The sequence below is a fragment of the Mesoplodon bidens genome (genome assembly GCF_964165515.1).
Source record: "Mesoplodon bidens genome assembly, chromosome: X".
NCBI lineage: Eukaryota > Metazoa > Chordata > Mammalia > Artiodactyla > Ziphiidae > Mesoplodon > Mesoplodon bidens.
In genome coordinates this window covers 69,029,801-69,050,559 of record NC_138163.1, presented here as the reverse complement: position 1 = coordinate 69,050,559, position 20,759 = coordinate 69,029,801, and the positions used below count along the sequence as shown (strand labels likewise).

General features: G+C 37.2%; 1 protein-coding gene across 2 annotated transcripts in view; it reads right to left on the bottom strand.

Annotated features, from left to right (window-relative positions):
- CHM (CHM Rab escort protein) overlaps positions 1 to 20,759 on the bottom strand; it is a 201,503-nt gene that overhangs the window by 109,012 nt on the left and 71,732 nt on the right. For both annotated transcript variants that reach the window (XM_081222066.1, XM_081222067.1), the window contains exons 5-8: positions 16,324 to 16,711; positions 5,081 to 5,197; positions 4,441 to 4,561; positions 2,223 to 2,448 (exon numbers count right to left, since the gene is read on the bottom strand). In XM_081222066.1, coding sequence (XP_081078192.1) covers positions 2,223 to 2,448; positions 4,441 to 4,561; positions 5,081 to 5,197; positions 16,324 to 16,711 — 852 coding nt within the window. The remainder of the gene's footprint in view (positions 1 to 2,222; positions 2,449 to 4,440; positions 4,562 to 5,080; positions 5,198 to 16,323; positions 16,712 to 20,759) is intronic.

Genomic DNA, 20,759 nt, shown 5'->3' with positions numbered 1-20,759 from the left:
CTGCCAATGTAGAAATGTTTACCTAACAAATATTCACTCAAGAAAAAAAGGCAAAAAAAAAGTTATTTTTATATGCACACAAACTAGTAAGCATTAACCGCCCAGAGCATAAACTAGAGGAACTTTTAAAATTATATACTTCAGAAGGAAGGAACAGACTCCTGTTAACTGCACTTACACTACTTGGTAAAAGATAGAAATTGTCAGATGGAATTAAAAATATGTAATAATATGCTATTTAGAGCTCTAAATATAGTTGAAAAATAAAGGGATGGAGAAAGATATAACAGGCAAATATTAAAAAGTTGGAGTAGCTCTTTGATATTAGACAAACTAGACTTTAAGAAAAAAAAATATATTATTAGGTTTGGAGAAAGTCAGCAGACTACGCAAGACCTTAAATTCATCAGGAAGATTAAACAATTATAAATTTATATGATCTTAAGAAATTGCCTCAAAATACATATAAGGTAAAAATTGATAGAATTATAGGGAGAAACTGACAAATCAAAAATCATAATGGGAGATTTCAAAACACGTCACTCTATTATTGACAGATCAAAGAAAAAACACTTCAATAAAAATAAAGTTTGAAAATGACAACTCAAAGCTTGACTTATCAGACTTCAAGAGCAATAATTAGAGAGCCCTGTAACCAACAACTAGATAAACACATTCTTCTTGAGCACACGTGGAAAAATTATTTAAAAAATTGATGACATACTAAGTCATAAAGTTCAAAGAATTAGTACCATAAAGACATATTTTCTATACAGAGTAGAATTAAATGAGATGGTAAGTGCAGAAGAATCAACCAGATTAGCTATTTTAAAATACATAACTCATGGGTCAATGAAGAAATCACAATGGAAATTAAGATAATTAGGATTAAAAGATCATGAAAATAATATATAATAACTGTGTAAAATTCAAAACAATAGTTAGAACTTTACCATATTAATGTTTATATTAGAAAATTTAAAATGTGACTATTTAACTCATTAGGTTTCACCCTAAGAATTTGCAAGGGCAGGGGAGGGGAGGGATGAGTTGAACAAAACCCAAAGAAAGCAAAATAAAGGATAATAAAAACCAGAAATTAATGAACTAGGATACAAAGAATCAAAAAACCCAAAAGTTGATTCTTTAAAAACATAATAAAGAGATTGAGAAACTTGTCCAAGGTTACATGGCTAATAAATAGAGGAGCCAGGATTTAAATCTAGGCAGTCTGTTTCCATAGTCCAGGTTCTTAACTACTATGCTCTACTTCCCCCAAAAGTGCTAAGTATAAAAGAAAAGATTGCTATATTTGACTACATTAATCTTAATGACCTCCACACATCATAAATACCATAAGGCAAGATACATGCAACACATTTAACTGAGAAAAGATCAGTATTCAGAATATATAAAAACACCTACAAATCAATAAGAAAAAGACAACAACCCAACAGACAAATGGGTAAAAGACATGAACAAGCATTTCCCAAAAGAGAAAACATGAATAGCCAATAATCATAAGAGAAGACACTCAACCTCGTTAGTAATCCAGGAAATGTAAAATAAAAATACAATGTGATGATACTTTATGTGAATTAGACTGACAAAAATTAAAAAGTCTGATAACATCAAATGTTGGCAAAGATGTAGAGCTATGAGAATTCTTATATACTATACTGCTGGGGGAGGTAAACTGGTACAACTCTCTGGAGAAACAACTGGGCACTATCTTGTATGAACCTTCATATATCCCATGACTCAGTAATTCCACACCTAGATATGTATACTAGAGAAAATCTTGAACTTGTATACTCTGAAACATACACAGGATGTTAATAACAAAAAAAACTGGAAAAACCCTGTGTCCATCAACAGACAAATAGAATAATAACTTGTGGTATATTCAAAATGGAATACTATGTAGCAATGAAAATAAGTTTAACTATAACCACACACAACAAGGATGATGCTTTGAAACATAATACTGAGTGGAAAATGGAATTTACAGTAGGATTCTATTTTATAAAGTTCAAAAACAGGCCAGACCAATTATATCATTTAGGTAAGTAGGTAGGCAGGCAAACAGATTATAAAAGAGTAGGACAACAAAGTATATGTTTGCATATACTAAATCTTGACTAAATCTCATTTTTGTCTATTTTTCATCTGTTATTCAAGTATTAGTTTAAAAGAGATAAGAAAACCAATACCTGTCTTACCTGCAGAAACACTGAGGGAGTTCTCCTTGGCCATATAAAGGAAACAAAAATGGAGTGTTGCCATACCGCCCAAGACAGTGAAGAAAGTTTTTGGTAGCTCTGAGACCATCTATAGTACTGCTGGCTGTCTCTGATGTCATTGCAATTGAATGTAGGACAAAATATTGGAGGTTGGGGGTCAATTTCTGAGTTTTTAAATATTCAGAAAATGTAATTTCCTCATAGGCTATGAAAAGAAAGATGAAAATTTATCAATTAAAATCAAAACCAAACTTCTATTTAAAACCATTGCACAAAAATGAGATCAGGTCTGTTTAAAACACTTGGCAAAGGACACAGGTGGTAATATTATTACATTTTATTTTTATTTTTATTTTTTTTCGGTATGCGGGCCCCTCACTGTTGTGGCCTCTCCTGTTGCGGAACACAGGCTCCGGACACGCAGGCCCATCAGCCGTGGCTCACAGGCCTAGCCGCTCCACGGCATGTGGGATCTTCCCGGACCAGGACACGAACCCGTATCCCCTGCATCGGCAGGCAGACTCTCAACCACTGTGCCACCAGGGAAGCCCCTATTATTACATTTTAGACAGAGACCATTGATTGTGGGAGGACAAAAAAAAAACTAGAAACAATCTCACTATCCTAATTGGACTAATGATAAAATTTTTAAGCTTTAGATGATGATTCTTTGTTTAGTATTTTATGGATTTAAAAAATTAGAAAAGTATTAAATAATTCATTAATCATCACAACAGGTTTCCACAGTTGGCAATAATCTTACTTTATTATCATTAAAACTGCAGAATAATGCCAATAATTATACTTTGAAATATTAAATATGACAAATGGCAATTTTTTTGGTGAAAACGATAGAGTAATACTTGATTTTTTTGAATTGCTATTTCTTCCTAAAACTACGAATAATGAACTATGACTAAAAGGTAATGAAAATAATTTCTGTATGGCTAGTGGAATCAGTCTTACTGCCTTATAATCACACCTCAAAACATAAGGATCCCCTAAATACTATCCCTTTAAGCCAAGAACAGAAAAAATGTAATTGGACTGTTAGTGGTAGACAAAAACTTTATAGAAATAATATAAACAAAAATTATAAAAATTTCCTAAGAGAATATAAGTTTATACTACTGTGGAGAACAATCTGGCAGTATCTAATGGACTTGAAGCTTTAAGAACAAGTGCTAGACTTTTAATATTCCATCTAATATAAAAAAACTGCTGTATTTCTCATTGTAACTTTATAAGTGAATTGTCAGTATATTCCTATTTTGGATAACTCTTCCAGCTCAATGCACTTTAAGTGTAAAGCTCTGATATTAAAGTGGTGTATTCAACTTTCAACAAACTCTGAAGTAACTGGTCCCAGATCACACAGTGAGATGGGTCAAAGCCAAGACTAGAAACCATCCATATCTTTGCCTAATCCAAGGGTTTCCCACCCCCATACTATCTAGCTTGTTTTTAATCAATCAAAATAAATAATTCAACATTCCAAGCAAAAGTGATCCTGGAAAAATGAAAAAACATACAGATTTTTAAAAGACTGATTAAAAAATTAATGGATGGGGGTGTGGGAGAGTAACATATACACACCACTATATGTAAAACAGATAAACAACAAGGACCTACTGTACAGCACAGGGAAATATATTCAATATCTTGCAATAAACTATAACAGAAAAGAATATGAAAAGGATATATATATATAATATAAATATAACTGAATCACTTTGCTGTACTCTTGAAACTAACATAACATTGTAAATTAACTATACTTCAATTTAAAAAAATGATTAAAAAATTAATGGATAATGAAAAGGTAGTATCATCTATGAAGAACCAGTTGACAGCAGTGTTTAATTAACAAGAATAAAAATGAACACCCAGCACAGAATTGCTGTCATGATAAAAATGTTCTACAGCTGCACTGTAGCCATAGTAGCCACGAGCCACATGTGGCCACTGAGCACTCGAAGTGTGGCTAGTGAGACTGAGGAACAAATTTTAAATTTTATTTTATTTTAATTAATTTAAATTTAAATAGCTACATTTTGCTAGAGGCTAACCTATTGGACAGTGCAAAGTAAAAATATTCTAAAAGCATAGCGAGTGGCTCATTAAATCAGAGCAAGCATATTAAAATAATAAGAAATCTCAAATAATGTAAGGAAACAAATTTAATGAAAAACAATACCTTTATATTCATCAGGATGTTCCTCATACTCCATACAAAATGTGAGAAACTTCATTAGCATTCGCTTTTCTACCATAGTAAGTTGTTTGCTATTAAAGACATCTGCTCTGGAGCAAGGAACCTGAAAAACATGATTTTAAAAGTTAAGAAACTGCTTCCTAGTGATACAAGTATTCCAAATGACATTTTCTTTCCCTTTAAGTATAACAAGATTATTATTTCCTTTCTAATCAGGCTGTTTCATGTTACTTTCCATCAGTTCTTATGACATCTCTGTTGACTTCAGAGCTAATTAACTTGTGAGCTCTCTTACTTAATCCTGCCAAGTTGCTCTTTATGCCATTAAAAGGCCACCAGCATGTCACCCCTAACTGGGAACAAATGACAGCTCAAATCTAGCAACGTTGTCTGAAATTAACACTTTCTCAATACCAACATCAAGCTGCAGAATAAATCATGAGAAAATTAACATTAGACATTTTAATTGGCAATCTCTTACTATTTACAGTTGTTAATTACCATGCAGGATTGGATTTTGCTGCTTTACCAGGAAAATAACAGTCTCATTTGCTTATCCTTCCCAAATAAAACACAGTAACTCAAAATCATACCCAGTTACAATACTTGCTCAGCACAGTACCTGTTCCACTCTTCCTTCTCGAAATGCAAGAATCCTGGTAATGTTTTTGAACTCTGCATATCGACTAACATTAGATTTGATTAGAAGATCAATTAGCAATCCTCGAGAATACAACAGCTGTACAAAGAAAATATTTTAGAGAATGAAATAAAAGGTGAAATAGTGGAAAAACTGATAAACACTAAATAAAGACATATAATTTTGTTATATTTTAAATTATTTGTAAAAGGCATTACACCTATTAATATTATAATACATAACACAATTTATTATAGGTTCACCACTGATTATCTGAAATTCAAAAAATTCTGGAATCCAAAGTTTTTTCATAACTGACCCAAACTGATACAAGGCTCTTCCATCCGCTTGTCCCAGTTAATGTGAATATTCATACAACTCACTGCAGAAATATTAATATGTTTAATTATAGAGTGGCTCTTCAGACCCTGCTAAGAATGTTACATCATATACAAAATATCAGCCAGCATATATACTGTATTACTTTCTAAAATATATATTTTTTAATTCAAATAACAACACACCAAGTCCCAAGCGTTTTGGATAAAAGACTATAGCTTTACATAAGGCCAGGTGGTTATTAAGAATAAACCAGCCTGCTGGACCTCCTCATAAACTAAAAAAGAAAAAGACTGGCTACGCATGTCCACCCAAAGAGTCAAATTATACGGTCTCTGTAATCCTAGCAGTCTAGATTTATATGATACGTCTTTCTCAAGAAGTGAGGATGATGGTTATTGCTAGCGCGCATGTGAGACTGATTTAATCTTTCAATATATCTCATAAGCAACTTCAGAGAGACAAAAACAATTTCAAAAGTATTATTTAGCATGTTTTGAATTTAACCAAAGGGATAAATGCAACAGATTTCACTACTTCCTACACTGAGATGCCTTTAAGTACCTATAATGCGATAAATATTAAAAATGTAAATATTACTTCTGAAATAAGGAAGAAAAAGAAAAAAACAGCTTAACTACAAAAAAAGGAAATTTAAATAATCAATCAAAACCATTACTTTGGGGGTGGGACCTTCAAGATGGCAGAGAAGTAAGATGTGGAGATAACCTCCCTCCCCAAAAATACATCAGAAATACATCTACATGAGGAACAGCTCCTACAGAACACCTCTGAACGTTGGCAGAAGTCTTCAGAACTCCCAAAAGGCAAGAAAATCCCCACGTACCTTGGTAGGGCAAGAGAAAAAAGAAAAAAACAGACACAAAAGAATGGGGATGGGTCCTGCACCTCTGGGAGGGAGCTGTGAAGGAGGAAAAGCTTCCACACACTAGGAAGCCCCTTCACTGGTGGAGATGGGGAGTGGGCAGGGGGGAAGCTTCAGAGCCACGGAAGAGAGCGCAGCAACAGGGGTGCAGAGGGCAAAGAGGAGAGATTCCCACACAGAGGATCAGTGCCGACCAGCACTCACCAGCCAAAGAGGCTTGTCTGCTCACCCGCCGGGGCGGGCAGGGCTGGGAGCTGAGGCTCGGGCTCATGGAGAGGACTGGGGTTGGCTGCATGAACACAGCCTGAAGGGGGCTAGTGCGCCACAGCTAGACGGGAGGGAGTCCGGGAAAAACTCTGGGCCTGTCTAAGAGGCAAGAGACCATTGTTTCAGGGAGCGCGAGGAGAGGGGATTCCTTCCCTGTCTGCCCACAGAAAGCAGAGCACCGCTTAAAAGAGCTCCAGAGATGGGCATGAGCTCTGGCTACCAGCTCAGACACAAGAGATGAGCACGAAATGCTAACACTGCTGCTGCAGCCACCAAGAATCCTGTGTGCAAGAACAGGTCACTATCCACACGCTGATGCACCACCCCGCGAGCCTGTGCAGCCCACCACTGCCAGGGTCCTGTGATCCAGGGACAACCCCCCCAGCAGAACACAGGGCACGCCTCAGGCTGTTGCAACCTCACTCTGGCCTCTGCTGCAGCAGGCTCCTCCGGCACTCCAATTGTAACTACCTTACCCCTCCTTCCCTCCTGCCTGAGTGAGGAAGAGGCCCCTAATCAGCCAATGCTTTATCCCCGTCCTGTCTGGGTGGGAACAGAAGCCTGAGGGCAACCTACACTAAGAGGTGAGGCCAAAACAAAAGCTGAACCACAGGAGCTGTACAAATGAAGAAGAGAAAGAGAATTTTCTCCTTGCAGACTCAGGAGCAGCAGATTAAACCCCCACAATCAACTTGAGGTACCCTGCATCTGTGGAATACCGGAATAGACAAGGAATCAACGCAAATCTGAGGTGGTGGACTTTGGGAGAACTGCAGACTTGGGATTTGCTGTCTGCAATTGACTTGTTTCTGATTTTTAAGTTTATCTTAGCATAGGTTTTGGGCTTGTTATCATTCATGGATTTGTTTATTAGTTTGGTTGCTCTCTTCTTTTACTTTAAATATTTCTTAAATTTTAATAATTTTATTTTATTAATTTTTTTGCTTTCTTTGTTTCTCCCTTTTCTACTAAGCTGTGTGGCTGACAGGGTCTTGTTGCTCGGGCCTGGTGTCAGGTCTGAGCCTCTGAGGTGGTAGAGCCGAGTTCAGGACACTGGACTACCAGAGACCTCTAGGCCCCACGTAATGTCAATCAGCGAGAGCTCTCCCAGAGACCTCCATCTCAATGCTAAGACCCAGCTCCACCCAACAGCCATCAAGCTCCAGTGCTGGATGCCGCATGCCAAACAAGTAGGAAGAAGTGAACACAACACCACGTATTAGCAGAGAGGCTGCCTAAAATCATACCAAGTTCAAAGACACCCAAAACACACCATGGCATGCAGCCCTGCCCAGCAGAAAGACTAGATGCAGCCCCAACCATCACAACACAGGCACCAGTCTCCTCCACCAGGAAGCCTACACAAGCCACTGAACCAACCTTACCCACTGGGGGCAGACACCAAAAAAAACAGGAACTACAAACCTGCAGCCTACAAAAAGGAGACCCCAAACACAGTAAGTTAAGCAAAATGGAAAGACAGAGAAATATACAGCAAATGAAGGAGCAAGGTAAAAACCCACCAGACCAAACAAATGAAGAGGAAATAGGCAGTTTACCTGAAAAAGAATTCAGAGTAATGATAGTAAATATGATCCAAAATCTTGGAAACAGAATGGAAAAAATACAAGAAACGTTTAACAAGGTACTAGAAGATCTAAAGAGCAAAAGAACAATGATGAACAATGCAATAAATGAAATTAAAAATTCTCTAGAAGGAATCAATAACAGAATAACTGACAGAGAAAAACAGATAAGTGACCTGGAAGATAAACTAGTGGAAACAACTACCACAGTGCAGAATAAAGAAAAAAGAATGAAAAGAATTGAGGCCAGTCTCAGAGACCTCTGGGACAACACTAAATGCACTAACGTTCGATTACAGGGGTCTCAGAGGAAGAGAAAAAGAAAGGAAATGAGAAAATATTTGAAGAGATTATAGTTGAAAACTTACCTAATATGGGAAAGGAAATAGTCAAACAAGTCCAGGAAGCACAGAGAGTCCCATACAGGATAAATCCAAAGAGAAACATGCCAAGCCACATATTAATCAAACTATAAAAAACTAAGTACAAAGAAAACATATTAAAAGCAACAAGGCAAAAGCCACAAATAACATACAAGGGAATCCCATAAGGTTAACAGCTGATCTTTCATCAGAAACTCTGCAAGCCAGAAGGGAGTGGCAGGACATATTTAAAGAGATGAAAGGGAGAAACCTACAAACAAGATTACTCTACCCAGCAAGGATCTCATTCAGATTCGATGGAGAAATTAAAATCTTTACAGACAAGCAAAAGCTAAGAGAATTCAGCACCACCACCCCAGATTTAAAACAAATGCTAAAGGAACTTCTCTAGGCAGGAAACACAAGAAAAGGCAAAGACCTACAAAAACAAACCCAAAACAATTAAGAAAATGGTAATAGGAACATACAAATTGATAATTACCTTAAATGTAAATGGATTAAACGCTACAACCAAAAGACACAGACTGGCTGAATGGATACAAAAACAAGGCCCATATATATGCTGGCTACAAGAGACCCACTTCAGACCTAGGGACACATACAGGCTGAAAGTGAGAGGATGGAAAAAGATATTCCAAGCAAATGGAAATCAAAAGAAAGCTGGAGCAGCAATTCTCATATCACACAAAATAGACTTTAAAATAAAGACTATTACAGGAGCCAAAGAAGGACACTACAGAATGATCAAGGGATCAATCCAAGAAGAAGATATAACAATTGTAAATATTTATGCACCCAACATAGGAGCACCTCAATAAATAAGGTAAATGCTAATGGGCATAAAAGGGGAAATCAACAGTAACCCAAATACTACGGGACTTTGACATCCCACTTTCACCAATGGACAGACAGATCAACCAAAATGAAAAATAAGGAAACACAAGCTTTAAATGATACATTAGACAAGATGGACTTAATTTATATTTATAGAACATTCCATCAAAAAACAAAAGTATAGGGCTTCCCTGGTGGCGCAGTGATTGAGAGTCTGCCTGCCAATGCCGGCGACACAGGTTCGTGCCCCGGTCTGGAAGATCCCACATGCCACGGAGCGGTAGGCCCGTGAGCCATGTCCGCTGAGCCTGCGTGACCGGAGCCTGTGCTCTGCAATGGGAGAGGCCAAAACAGTGAGAGGCCCACATACAGCAAAACAAACAAACAAACAAACAGAATACACCTTCTTCTCAAGTGCTCATGGAACATTCTCGAGGATAGATCATATCTGGGGTTACATGTGAAGCCTTGGTAAGTTTAAGATAATTGAAATTGTATCAAGTATCTTTTGTGATGACAATGCTATGAGACTAGATATCAATTATAGGAAAACACTTTAAAAAATACAAACACATGGAGGCTGAACAACACGCTACTAAATAACCCAGAAATCACTGAAGAAATAAAAAAAAATCTAGAAACAAATGACAATGAAAACACAAGGACCCAAAACATATGGGAGGCAACAAAAGCAGTTCTAAGAGGGAAGTTTATAGCAATACAATTCTACCTCAAGAAAGAAGAAACATCTCAAATAAACAACCTAACCTTATACCTAAAGCAATTAGAGAAAGAAGAACAAAAAATACCCAAAATTAGCAGAAGGAAAGAAATCATAAAGAACAGATCAGAAATAAATGAAAAAGAAATGAAGGAAACAATAACAAAGATCAATAAAACTAAAAGCTGGTACTTCCAGAAGATAAACAAAATTGATAAACCAATAGCCAGAGTCATCAAGAGAAAACAAAGAATACTCTAATCAACAGAATTAGAAATGAAAAAGGAGAAGTAACAACTGACCCTGCTGAAATAGAAAGAATCATGAAGGATTACTACAAGCAACTATATGCCAATAAAATGGACAAGCTGGAAGAAATGGACAAATTCTTAGAAAATCACAACCTTCTGAGACTGAAACAGGAAGAAATACAAAATATAAACAGACCAATCACAAGCACTGAAATTGAAACTGTGATTAAAAATATTCTAACAAACCAAAGCCCAGGACGAATTGGCTTCACAGGCAAATTCTATCAAACATTTACAGAAGAGCTAACACCTATCCTTCTCAAACTCTTCCAAAATATAGCAGAGGGAGGAACACTCCCAAACTCATTCTACGAGGCCATCATCACCCAGACACCAAAACCAGACAAAGATTTCACAAAAAAATAAAACTACAGGCCAAAATCACTGATGAACATAGAAGCAAAAATCCTCAGCAAAATACTAGCACACAGAATCCAACAGCACATTAAAAGGATCATACAACATCATCAAGTGGGGTTTATCCCAGGAATGCAAGTATTCTTCAATATACACAAATCAAGCAATGTGATACACCATATTAACAAATTGATGGAGAAAAACCATGATCATCTCAATAGATGCAGAAAAAGCTTTTGACAAAATTCAACACCCATTTACGATAAAAACTCTTCAAATAGTAAGCATAGAGGGAACTTACCTCAACATATTAAAGGCCATATATGACAACCGCACAGCCAACATCATCCTCAATGGTGAAAAACTGAAACCATTTCCACTAAGATCAGGAACAAGACAAGGTTGCCCACTTTTGCCACTATTATTCAACATAGTTTTGGAAGTTTTAGCAGCAGCAATCAGAGAAGAAAAAGAAATAAAAGGAATCCAAATTGGAAAAGAAGAAATAAGCTGTCACTGTTTTCAGAAGACATGATAGATACTACACATAAAGAATCCGAAAGATGCTAACAGAAAACTACTAGAGCTAATCAATGAATTTGGTAAAGTAGCAGGATACAAATTTAACACACAGAAATCTCTTGCATTCCAATACACTAATGATAAAAAACGTGAAAGAGAAATTAAGAAAACACTCCCATTTACCATTGCAACAAAAGAATAAAATACCTAGGAATAAACCTCCAGAAGGAGATAAAAGACCTTCATGCAGAAAACTATAAGACACTGATGAGAGAAATGAAAAATGATACAAACAGATGGAGAGATATACCATGTTCTTGGATTGGAAGAATCAACACTGGGAAAATGACTCTACTACCCAAAGCAATCTACAGATTCAGTGCAATCCCCATCAAACTACCAATGGCATTTTTCACAGAACCAGAACAAAAAATTTCACAATTTGTGGGGTAACACAAAGACCCCGAATAGCCAAAGCAATCTTGAGAAAGAAAAATGGAGCTGGAGGAATCAGGCTCCTCAACTTCAGACTATACTACAAAGCTACAGTCATCAAGACAGTATGGTACTGGAAAAACAGAAATATGCATCAATGGAACAGGAGAGAAAGCCCACAGATAAACTCACACACCTATGGTCAACTTACATTTGATAAAGGAGGCAAGAATATATAATGGAGAAAAATTAGCCTCTGCAATAAGTGGTGCTGGGAAAACTGGACAGCTACATGTAAGAGAATGAAATTAGAACACTTCCTAACACAATACACAAAAATAAACTAAAATGGATTACAGACCAAAATGTAAAGGCCAGACACTATAAAACTCATAGAGGAAAACTTAGGCAGAACACTCTTTGACATTAATCACAGCAAGACCCTTTTTGACCCACCTCCTAGAGAAATAGAAATAAAAACAAAAATAAAGAAATGGGACCTAATGAAACTTAAAAGCTTTTGCCCAGCAAAGGAAACCATAAACAAAACCAAAAGACAACCGTCAGAATCGGAAAAACTATTTGCAAACAAAGCAACTGACAAAGGATTGATCCCCAAAGTATATAAGCAGCTCATGCAGCTCAATATCACAAAAACAAACAGCCCAATCCAAAATTGGGCAGAAGATCTAAATAGACATTTCTCCACAGAAGATATACAGACTGCCAACAAACACATGAAAGAATGCTCAACATCATTAATCATTTAAGAAATGCAAATCAAAACTACAATGAGGTTTCATCTCACACTGGTCAGAATGGCCATCATCAAAAAATCTACAAAGAATAAATGCTGGAGAGGGTGTGGAGAAAAGGGAACCCTCTTGCACTGTTGGTGGGAATGTAAATTGATACAGCCACTATGGAGAACAGTATGGAGGTTCCTTAAAAATTAAAAATAGAACTACTATATGACCCAGCAATACCATTACTGGGTATATATCCTGCGAAAATCATAATTCAAAAAGAGTCATGTACCACAATGTTTATTGCAGCACTATTTAAAATAGCTAGGACATGGAAGCAACCTAGGTGTCCATTGACAGATGAATGGATAAAGATGTGGCACATATATACAATGGAATATTACTCAGCCATGAAAAGAAAGAAATTGAGTTATTTGTAGTGAGGTGGATGGACCTAGAGTCTGTCATACACAGTGAAGTAAGTCAGAGAGAGAAAAACAAATACCGTATGCTCACACATATATATGGACTGTAAAAAAAAAAGAAAAAGGAAAACAATGATTATGATGATCCTAGGGGCAGGACAGGAATAAATATGCAGACAAAGAAAATGGACTTGAAGACACAGAGAGGGGAAAGAGTAAGCTTGGACAAAGTGACAGAGTAGCAATGACATATATACACTACCAAATGTAAAATAGCTAGTGGGAAGCAGCTACATAGCACAGGGAGATTAGCTCTGTGCTCTGTGACCACCTAGAGGGGTGGGATAGGGAGGGTGGGACGGAGACACAAAAGGGAAGGCATATGGGGATATATGTATACGTATAGCTGATTCACTTTGTCATACAGCAGAAACTAACACAACATTGTAAAGCAATTATACTCCAATAAAGATGTTAAAAAAAACCAACCTATACAGAGCATAACCAGCCAAAAAAACCCAAACCAAAACGAAACAAAAAACCATTAGTCTGAGTATGCAAGAGGTTCAGTACAGACATTCTGTAAATCAGTATCAGTTAGGTAAATTTTTAAACTATTATATTAGGCTAACATTGTGCAGAAGAAACACAACTGATACTGCTTTTTTAAAAAAATCAATTACCCTGACTAAATATGCCATGTTACTTCATTACCTTCAGCCTAATACACTACACAACTCATATAGCTCATGCTTTTAAGAATATATTGCCAAGTCTTAATTCTATAATTATAATAAAAAATTCACTTCAAATACCTTATTTGTTTAAAAACACAAATACTCAAGATTCAATGATCCCTCACTATCATAATAATTTTACAAATATTAATATATCAAACACAGAATGTATTTTAAGATCTAATAAACCTTAAGATTTAATGCCAGCTTTAAAAATAAAGCATTTAAGATACCACTGAAGAGTGAAAACACATTTCAATAAAAACTACATAACCTTTTGTCTGAAGCTTAGAAATCATTATGTACCATATTTAAACCTAAGCTTCTTTTCCATCATTATGTAAGTGACCTACCATAGCAATTTCACAGTGGTGAGAGGCTAAAGAATACTTCAATTTGATTATAATAATGGCAACAAAATTAAATAATTAACAACTCTTGCCTCACTTGGCAGGTTGGTTTCATAATTACTAAGGGTATGGACTTTCTTAGAAATGAGTTTTATTTGTAAGAACTTCTTCTTTGATCATCTTATCTATAAGTCTAAGCAGTATAGTACTGTATTTTACTTAAGTAACCTACCCTGAGCTATAAGATTTCTTTTTAAAAGGCTGTATACAGGGATGAGTTTTGTAAACTGTAAAGCACCACAATACGTGTCAGTTTTATCATGATGACTCTGAAATGGAATGCATGTAGAAATGTCAAATAGTTTGGCGATATCAAATTGGACTTTAGGAAAGAGGTAGGGCTTCAGATAGATATTTATCGATCACCTTACACTCAGATGTAATAACTGCAATTATTACAACAGATGGAATTTCCCAGGAGTAACTGATTCACCCAGTATCATGGAATATACTGCTTTCCACACAGTAAGTACTCAATAAATGTTCATTAAATGACTGACTTTTTAAAAAAATATAATAAACCTCTTGTATTGCTATGGTTATACATTCTTTAGCTACCCCTGCTTTTGTAGGATGAGTACAGTAAATCATTATTAGTTATTTTTTAAACATGTGAACCCATGAAACCTATGCAGGACAAAATACAACTGCCTTAACTCCTCTAGACATGTTTGTTTTTAATTTACCCTAAGAGAACCACTATTATTAACTGTTCAAACTCGTGAAAATACCCAGAAATCTCCTTCAGAGTCTCCTCAAATATCTCAGCATCTAATTAAACTATCTCCCCCTGCACCACAACCAGCCCACATTTTCTTATACAACTGAATCATTTCCTACAATAATTCCAAAAATTCTAACAGCACTTCTCCCTTTGCAAGATTTATACTATATTTCAGCTAACATAAAGGTTAAAGACTTTTATGAAGTAGTCTTGATTCTTAACCACCATTTATATCACCATTTCTTTCAATAAAGCATTACAAATTCCACGTAACTAATTCAAAATGAAAATTTCAGAACAAAACCTATTTGTTACTTGACTACTTCAGTGTTTTGTCTTATTTATTGTTTTTTTTTAAATTCTTTCCTGCTCATGAGAATAGGAAGACTATTAGTGAGCTATGATTAAACTTCCACCCAGAAATTAATAGCCAAGGTAACATGGAAAGAATGCTAGATTCCAAAGGATGGCAGGATCAAAGTAGGTGGAAGATACGGTACAGAAATATGAGGTAGGACCAAGGCAGTAGCCAACTCAGACCAAGGCAGAATCAGGCACAGAGAGCTATGTCAGAAAGAAACTATGAGTAGTAAAAAGATATTCATATTTTCAGGCATCAGGTTCAAAGAGATCAGCAGTATGAGGATGTGTGATTGGATCAGCAAAATGTGAGGAGCATTAGTCCCTCTCTTTATAACCTGGAACTTCAGGAGAGCACATTAAATAGAAAAGCCTAGTTTTGAGGCAACTTTGATGTTATTCACCACCCTCTCCTACTTCTTTTCAATTTCTCATTTGCCCTCAACTTACGGTATTTGGTCTGTTTCTTTCTACTTTCACCAGCCCTATACTGTAACCCTTTAAGGCCATTACCTTTTATGTTACTGGTTTTCTATTTTTTGCACTAAATTAGCCTTGCTTCCTATAAACCCAGTACAACACTATACCCTCCTAAGACTCAGGGACCTCTTCTGAAGTCATACTGACCTAACATTAGAGGTAAGGATAGAAAAATAACTGAAGTAAATAGCATTCTTCCCAATCTCCCTGCCCCCACTACTATTAAATTATCCTCCAAAGTCCTCACACCTGAACCGATAATTTTCAAAACTGCATTGTTCTTTTCAAAATGTTCATCATCATACAGATGTTAAAATAGTTACTATATAAAGAAGGGCTAAACAAAAGTTCATTTAATGGATTGACTATAAATAACATGGATCTGTAATTAGGTTCATTAGACATTTTTCTTGGTAGAATTCATAGTGCCCATGCAGTAGGAGGAGAATATTAGGGTGGAATATGTGTTCCAATACAGAAGAATCCTTGATATAGTACTGAGCATTCTTAATGCGTTTTTAACTATGTTTAAAGAATATTTTAATGGAACTATAAACTTCAGATAATATCTCTTTATAAAGTAAATGTTCTACATTTCGGAGAATAAAATTATTAAAATTGGGTTTATGGACCCAGATGCTATTTTCAATCAATTAAAATTTAGTATTATTCTATGAAAAGATGGGTAAAACTGGTACTTACCTTTGATACCAAATCAATATTAAATCTCCTGCCTTCTTTAATAATTTGCGAGTAAGTAATCCTATTTTTCTTTGGTTGTTCTGCAGTGTCTTCGGCCATAGGCACATTTTCACTTGTTTCCTTTTCTGAAGTTGAGGGCACAGAAGTTTTATCATCACAATCGTTTTCTTTCTCCCCTGTCGCTTCAAAATCATTTACTTCTAGGGCACTCTCTGGATCACTGCTTGGAGTTTGTTCTGTGGGTATTTCACAGCTTGCAGTACTTAATGACTGATCTTCTGTAGGCAGGCAGGCAGAATCTGCAGCTTCTGTGGAGTTCGCAGATGTCACAGAAGCGTGATTTTTCTGCAGTGCACCAGCTTCTTCGACATCTTCATGCAAATCCTGACTAATGAGAAATTATAATAATAATCCACACCAAGCTTTTGATAATTATACTTGGCTACCTTTTTGTATTATTTTAACTTTCAATGGCAATTTTTACTTCTTTACCTCTTTTATCTTGGATGTTTTGCTTTATGTGACACACATTTAACATTCATCTGTTAAGGTTTCAATACAATATGAAACGTACTTAAGATGTGAAAAATATACATAAAGATTTCAGGGTTTAGCAGGCCATGCCATGTGTGTGTGTATTTTTTTTGGTGAAAAGCAGATTCTTATTTTTTAAATATAATTTTTATTTTATATTGGGGTATAGTTGATTTACAATATTGCATTAGTTTCAGGTATACAGCAAAGGGATTCAGTTATACATATACATATATCCATTCTTTTTCCGATTTTTTTCCCATATAGGTTATTACAGAATATTGAGTTCCCTGTGCTATACAGTAGGTCCTTGTTGATTACCTATTTTATAAATAGTACTGTGTATATGTTAATCACATGTATATTTTTGAGAATTTAAGGCAGACGGGAATTGTATTTTAGAAACAAATCAAAACAGTGCTTACAAGTACATCCTTCAGAATAAACAGATCGAGGTTCAAAGCCTCACCCTAGGACTAGATAATTCTGTGAACGTAGACAAGTTTTTTATCCTCTCTGACCTAAATTATCCATCTATAACATAGGGATAATGCCACCTACCTCACAAGGTTGTTCTGGAGATTAAATAAAGTATTGCATGCAAAGAACCTGACACAGTGCCTGGCACACAGTAAATGCTCAACAGTGGTAATTACTGTTGAGCAAAGATTATTATTCAAAGATTATTACTGTGGTGTGACAGAGCTAGAAAAAACTGCCGTGAAAGTGTAAGTTGGTTTATCACAATGTGGTATCAAACAGGATCTTTCTAAATTCTTTCCTGCTGTATTTTGTTTTATTGTTAGTGTCTATTACTTTACTGGAAGCGCCACTTCCAAAGTTACTACTAGAGTTAACATTCTCAGTCCATTATTGCCTTGATTGACACAACAGGCTCCCGTTCAGTGTGACTGCATCATGTATCTCTCCATGATGTTTTATCCTCCACAGAACCTACGTTTCCACTGATTTGCCCTACTGCTCAACACTAAAAATGCCTTGTACATGACAGGCTGTGGGAAGTAAACATCTGCTAATTGATTGCTCAAGAACTAACAGCAGTTCTTTCTCATACTGAATCTCAACCCTACCCCGAAAAATCTTCCTCTTCCAGTCTCTAAACCAAATCACCTTCTTTATCAACTATCTTCCTTGTCTCATTTCTCCTACTTTCTGAAATGGCATCTCTAACTCCTAATTTATCAACTCAAATCTCCATGATTTGGCCCATGTTAATTGCTTCTTCTGGGCTATTCTTCCCACTTCCTGTAATATCACAATTCCCTCATCCCCAAACATAATCACATACCTCACCAATCGACACATTTTAAGAAAAAGTTTAAATTTCACTTCCAACAAGTCTTTCTTAACCCAACCACAGTCATCATTCTGTTACTCCATGCCCCATAGTACACACATGCAGTTTACCTTGCATTCATTTATCAGTTCCTTTTTAATAGCCTTTTGGCTGCCCCATATATACTTTATCTTCAACTAGACTTTAATTTCCTTGAGGGAAGACCCTATCATCTTGTCTTGAGTGCCCCTCACAACACTTACTGCATTACTCTATAGATGTGGTATTTAATAAATACGTGATGAATAAATGGTTTATACATGCAAAAGATGGAAGTATAAATATATATTTATATAAAAATTTATAAATACATATTTATAAATATATATATATATATATTTAAATATGAAATAAACATTTGTATTATAGAAAACACAAAAAAACTAGGCCAGGAAAAAACAATAAACTTTACATTCAAAAGTTTGTGGGGAGGAGCTTCAAGATGGTAGAAGAGGAAGACGTGGAGATCACCTTCCTCCCCACAAATACATCAGAACTACATCTACATGTGGAACAACTCCTAGAGAACACCTACTGAACACTGGCAGAAGACCTCAGACCTCCCCAAAGGCAAGAAACTCCCCACATAGCTGGGTAGGGCAAAAGAAAAAAGAAAGAACAGAATCAAAAGAATAGGGACGGGACCTGCACCAGTGGGAGGGAGCTGTGAAGGAGGAAAGGTTTCCACACACTAGGAAGCCCCTCCACGGGTGGAGATTGCAGGTGGTGGAGGGGGAAAGCTTCGGAGCCACGGAGGAGAGCGCTGCAACAGGGGTGTGGAGGGCAAAGTGGAGAGATTCCCGCACAGAGGATGGGTACTGACCAGCACTCACCAGCCCGAGAGGCTTGTCTGCTCACCCGCCGGGGCGGGCGGGGCTGGGAGATGAGGCTTGGGCTTCAGAGGTCAGAGGTCGGATCCCAGGGAGAGTACTGGGGCTGGCTGCGTGAATACATCCTGAAGGGGGCTACCATGTCACAGCTAGCTGGGAGGGAGTCCGGGGAAAAGTCTGGAGCTGCCGAAGAGGCAAGAGACTTTTTCTTGCCTCTTTGTTTCCTAGTGCGGGAGGAGAGGGGAATAAGAGCGCCACTTAAAGGAGCTCCAGAGACGGGCGCGAGCCGCTGCTATCAGCGCGGACCCCAAAGACGGGCATGAGATGCTAAGGCTGCTGCTGCCGCCACCAAGAAGCCTGTGTGCGAGCACAGGTCACTATCCCCACCCCCCCTCCCGGGAGACTGTGCAACCCGCTACTGCCAGGGTCCCGTGATCCAGGGACAACTTCCCTGGGAGGACACACGACGCACCTCAGGCTCGTGCAACGTCATGCCAGCTTCTGCTGCCACAGGCTCGCCCCGAACTCCGTACCCCTCCCTCCCCCCAATGCCTGAATGAGCCAGAGCCCCCGAATCAGCTGCTCATTTAACCCCATCCTTTCTGAGCTAGGAACAGATGCCCTGAGGCGACCTACACACAAAGGTGGGGCCAAATCCAAAGCTGAATCCTGGGAGCTGTGAGAACAAAGAAGAGAAATGGAAAATTCTCCCAGCAGCCTCAGGAACAGCGGATTAAATCTCCACAATCAACGTGATGTACCCTGCATCTGTAGAATACCTGAATAGACAACGAATTATCCAAAATTGAGGAGGTGTACTTTGGGACCAACAATATATATATATTTTTTCCCTTTTTCTCTTCTTGTGAGTGTGTATCTGCATGCTTCTGTGCATGATCTTTGTCTGTATAGCTTGTCTTCTACCATTTGTCCTAGGGTTCTGTCCGTCCTTTTTTTTTTTTTTTTTGGTTTTTTTGGGTTTTTTTTTTTAGGATGGTTTTCAGCACTTGTTATCATTGGTGGATTTGTTTTTTGGTTTGGTTGCTCTCTTCATTCTTTCTTTCCTTTTTTTATTACTTAAAAATGTTTTTTTAATAATTATTATTTTTTAATGACTTTATTATATTTTATTGTACTTTATTTTATCCTCCTCTTTCTTTTATTTTTTCTCCCTTTTATTCTGAGCCGTGTGGACGACAGACTCTTGGTGCTCCAGCCAAGCATCAAGGCTGTGCCTCTGAGGTGGGAGAGCCAAGTTCAGGACACTAGTCCACAAGAGAACTCCTAGCTCCACGTAATATCAAAAGGAGAAAATCTCCCAGACACCTCCACCTCAACGCCAAGACAGCTCCACTCAACGACCAGCAAGCTCCACTGCTGAACACCCTATGCCAAACAACTAGCAAGACAGGAACACAACCCCATCCATTAGCAGAGAGGCTGCCTAAAATAATAATAAGGCCACAGACACACCAAAACACACCACCAGATGTGGACCTGCCCACCAGAAAGACAAGATCCACCTTCCTCCACCAAAACACAGGCACCAGTCTCCTCCACCAGGAAGCCTACACAACCCACTGAACCAACCTTAGCCACTGGGGACAGATACCAATAAAAAACGGGAACCATGAACCTGAAGCCTGTGAAAAGGAGACCCCAGACACAGGAAGATAAGCAAAAGAAGAAGACAGAAGAACACACAGCAGATGAAG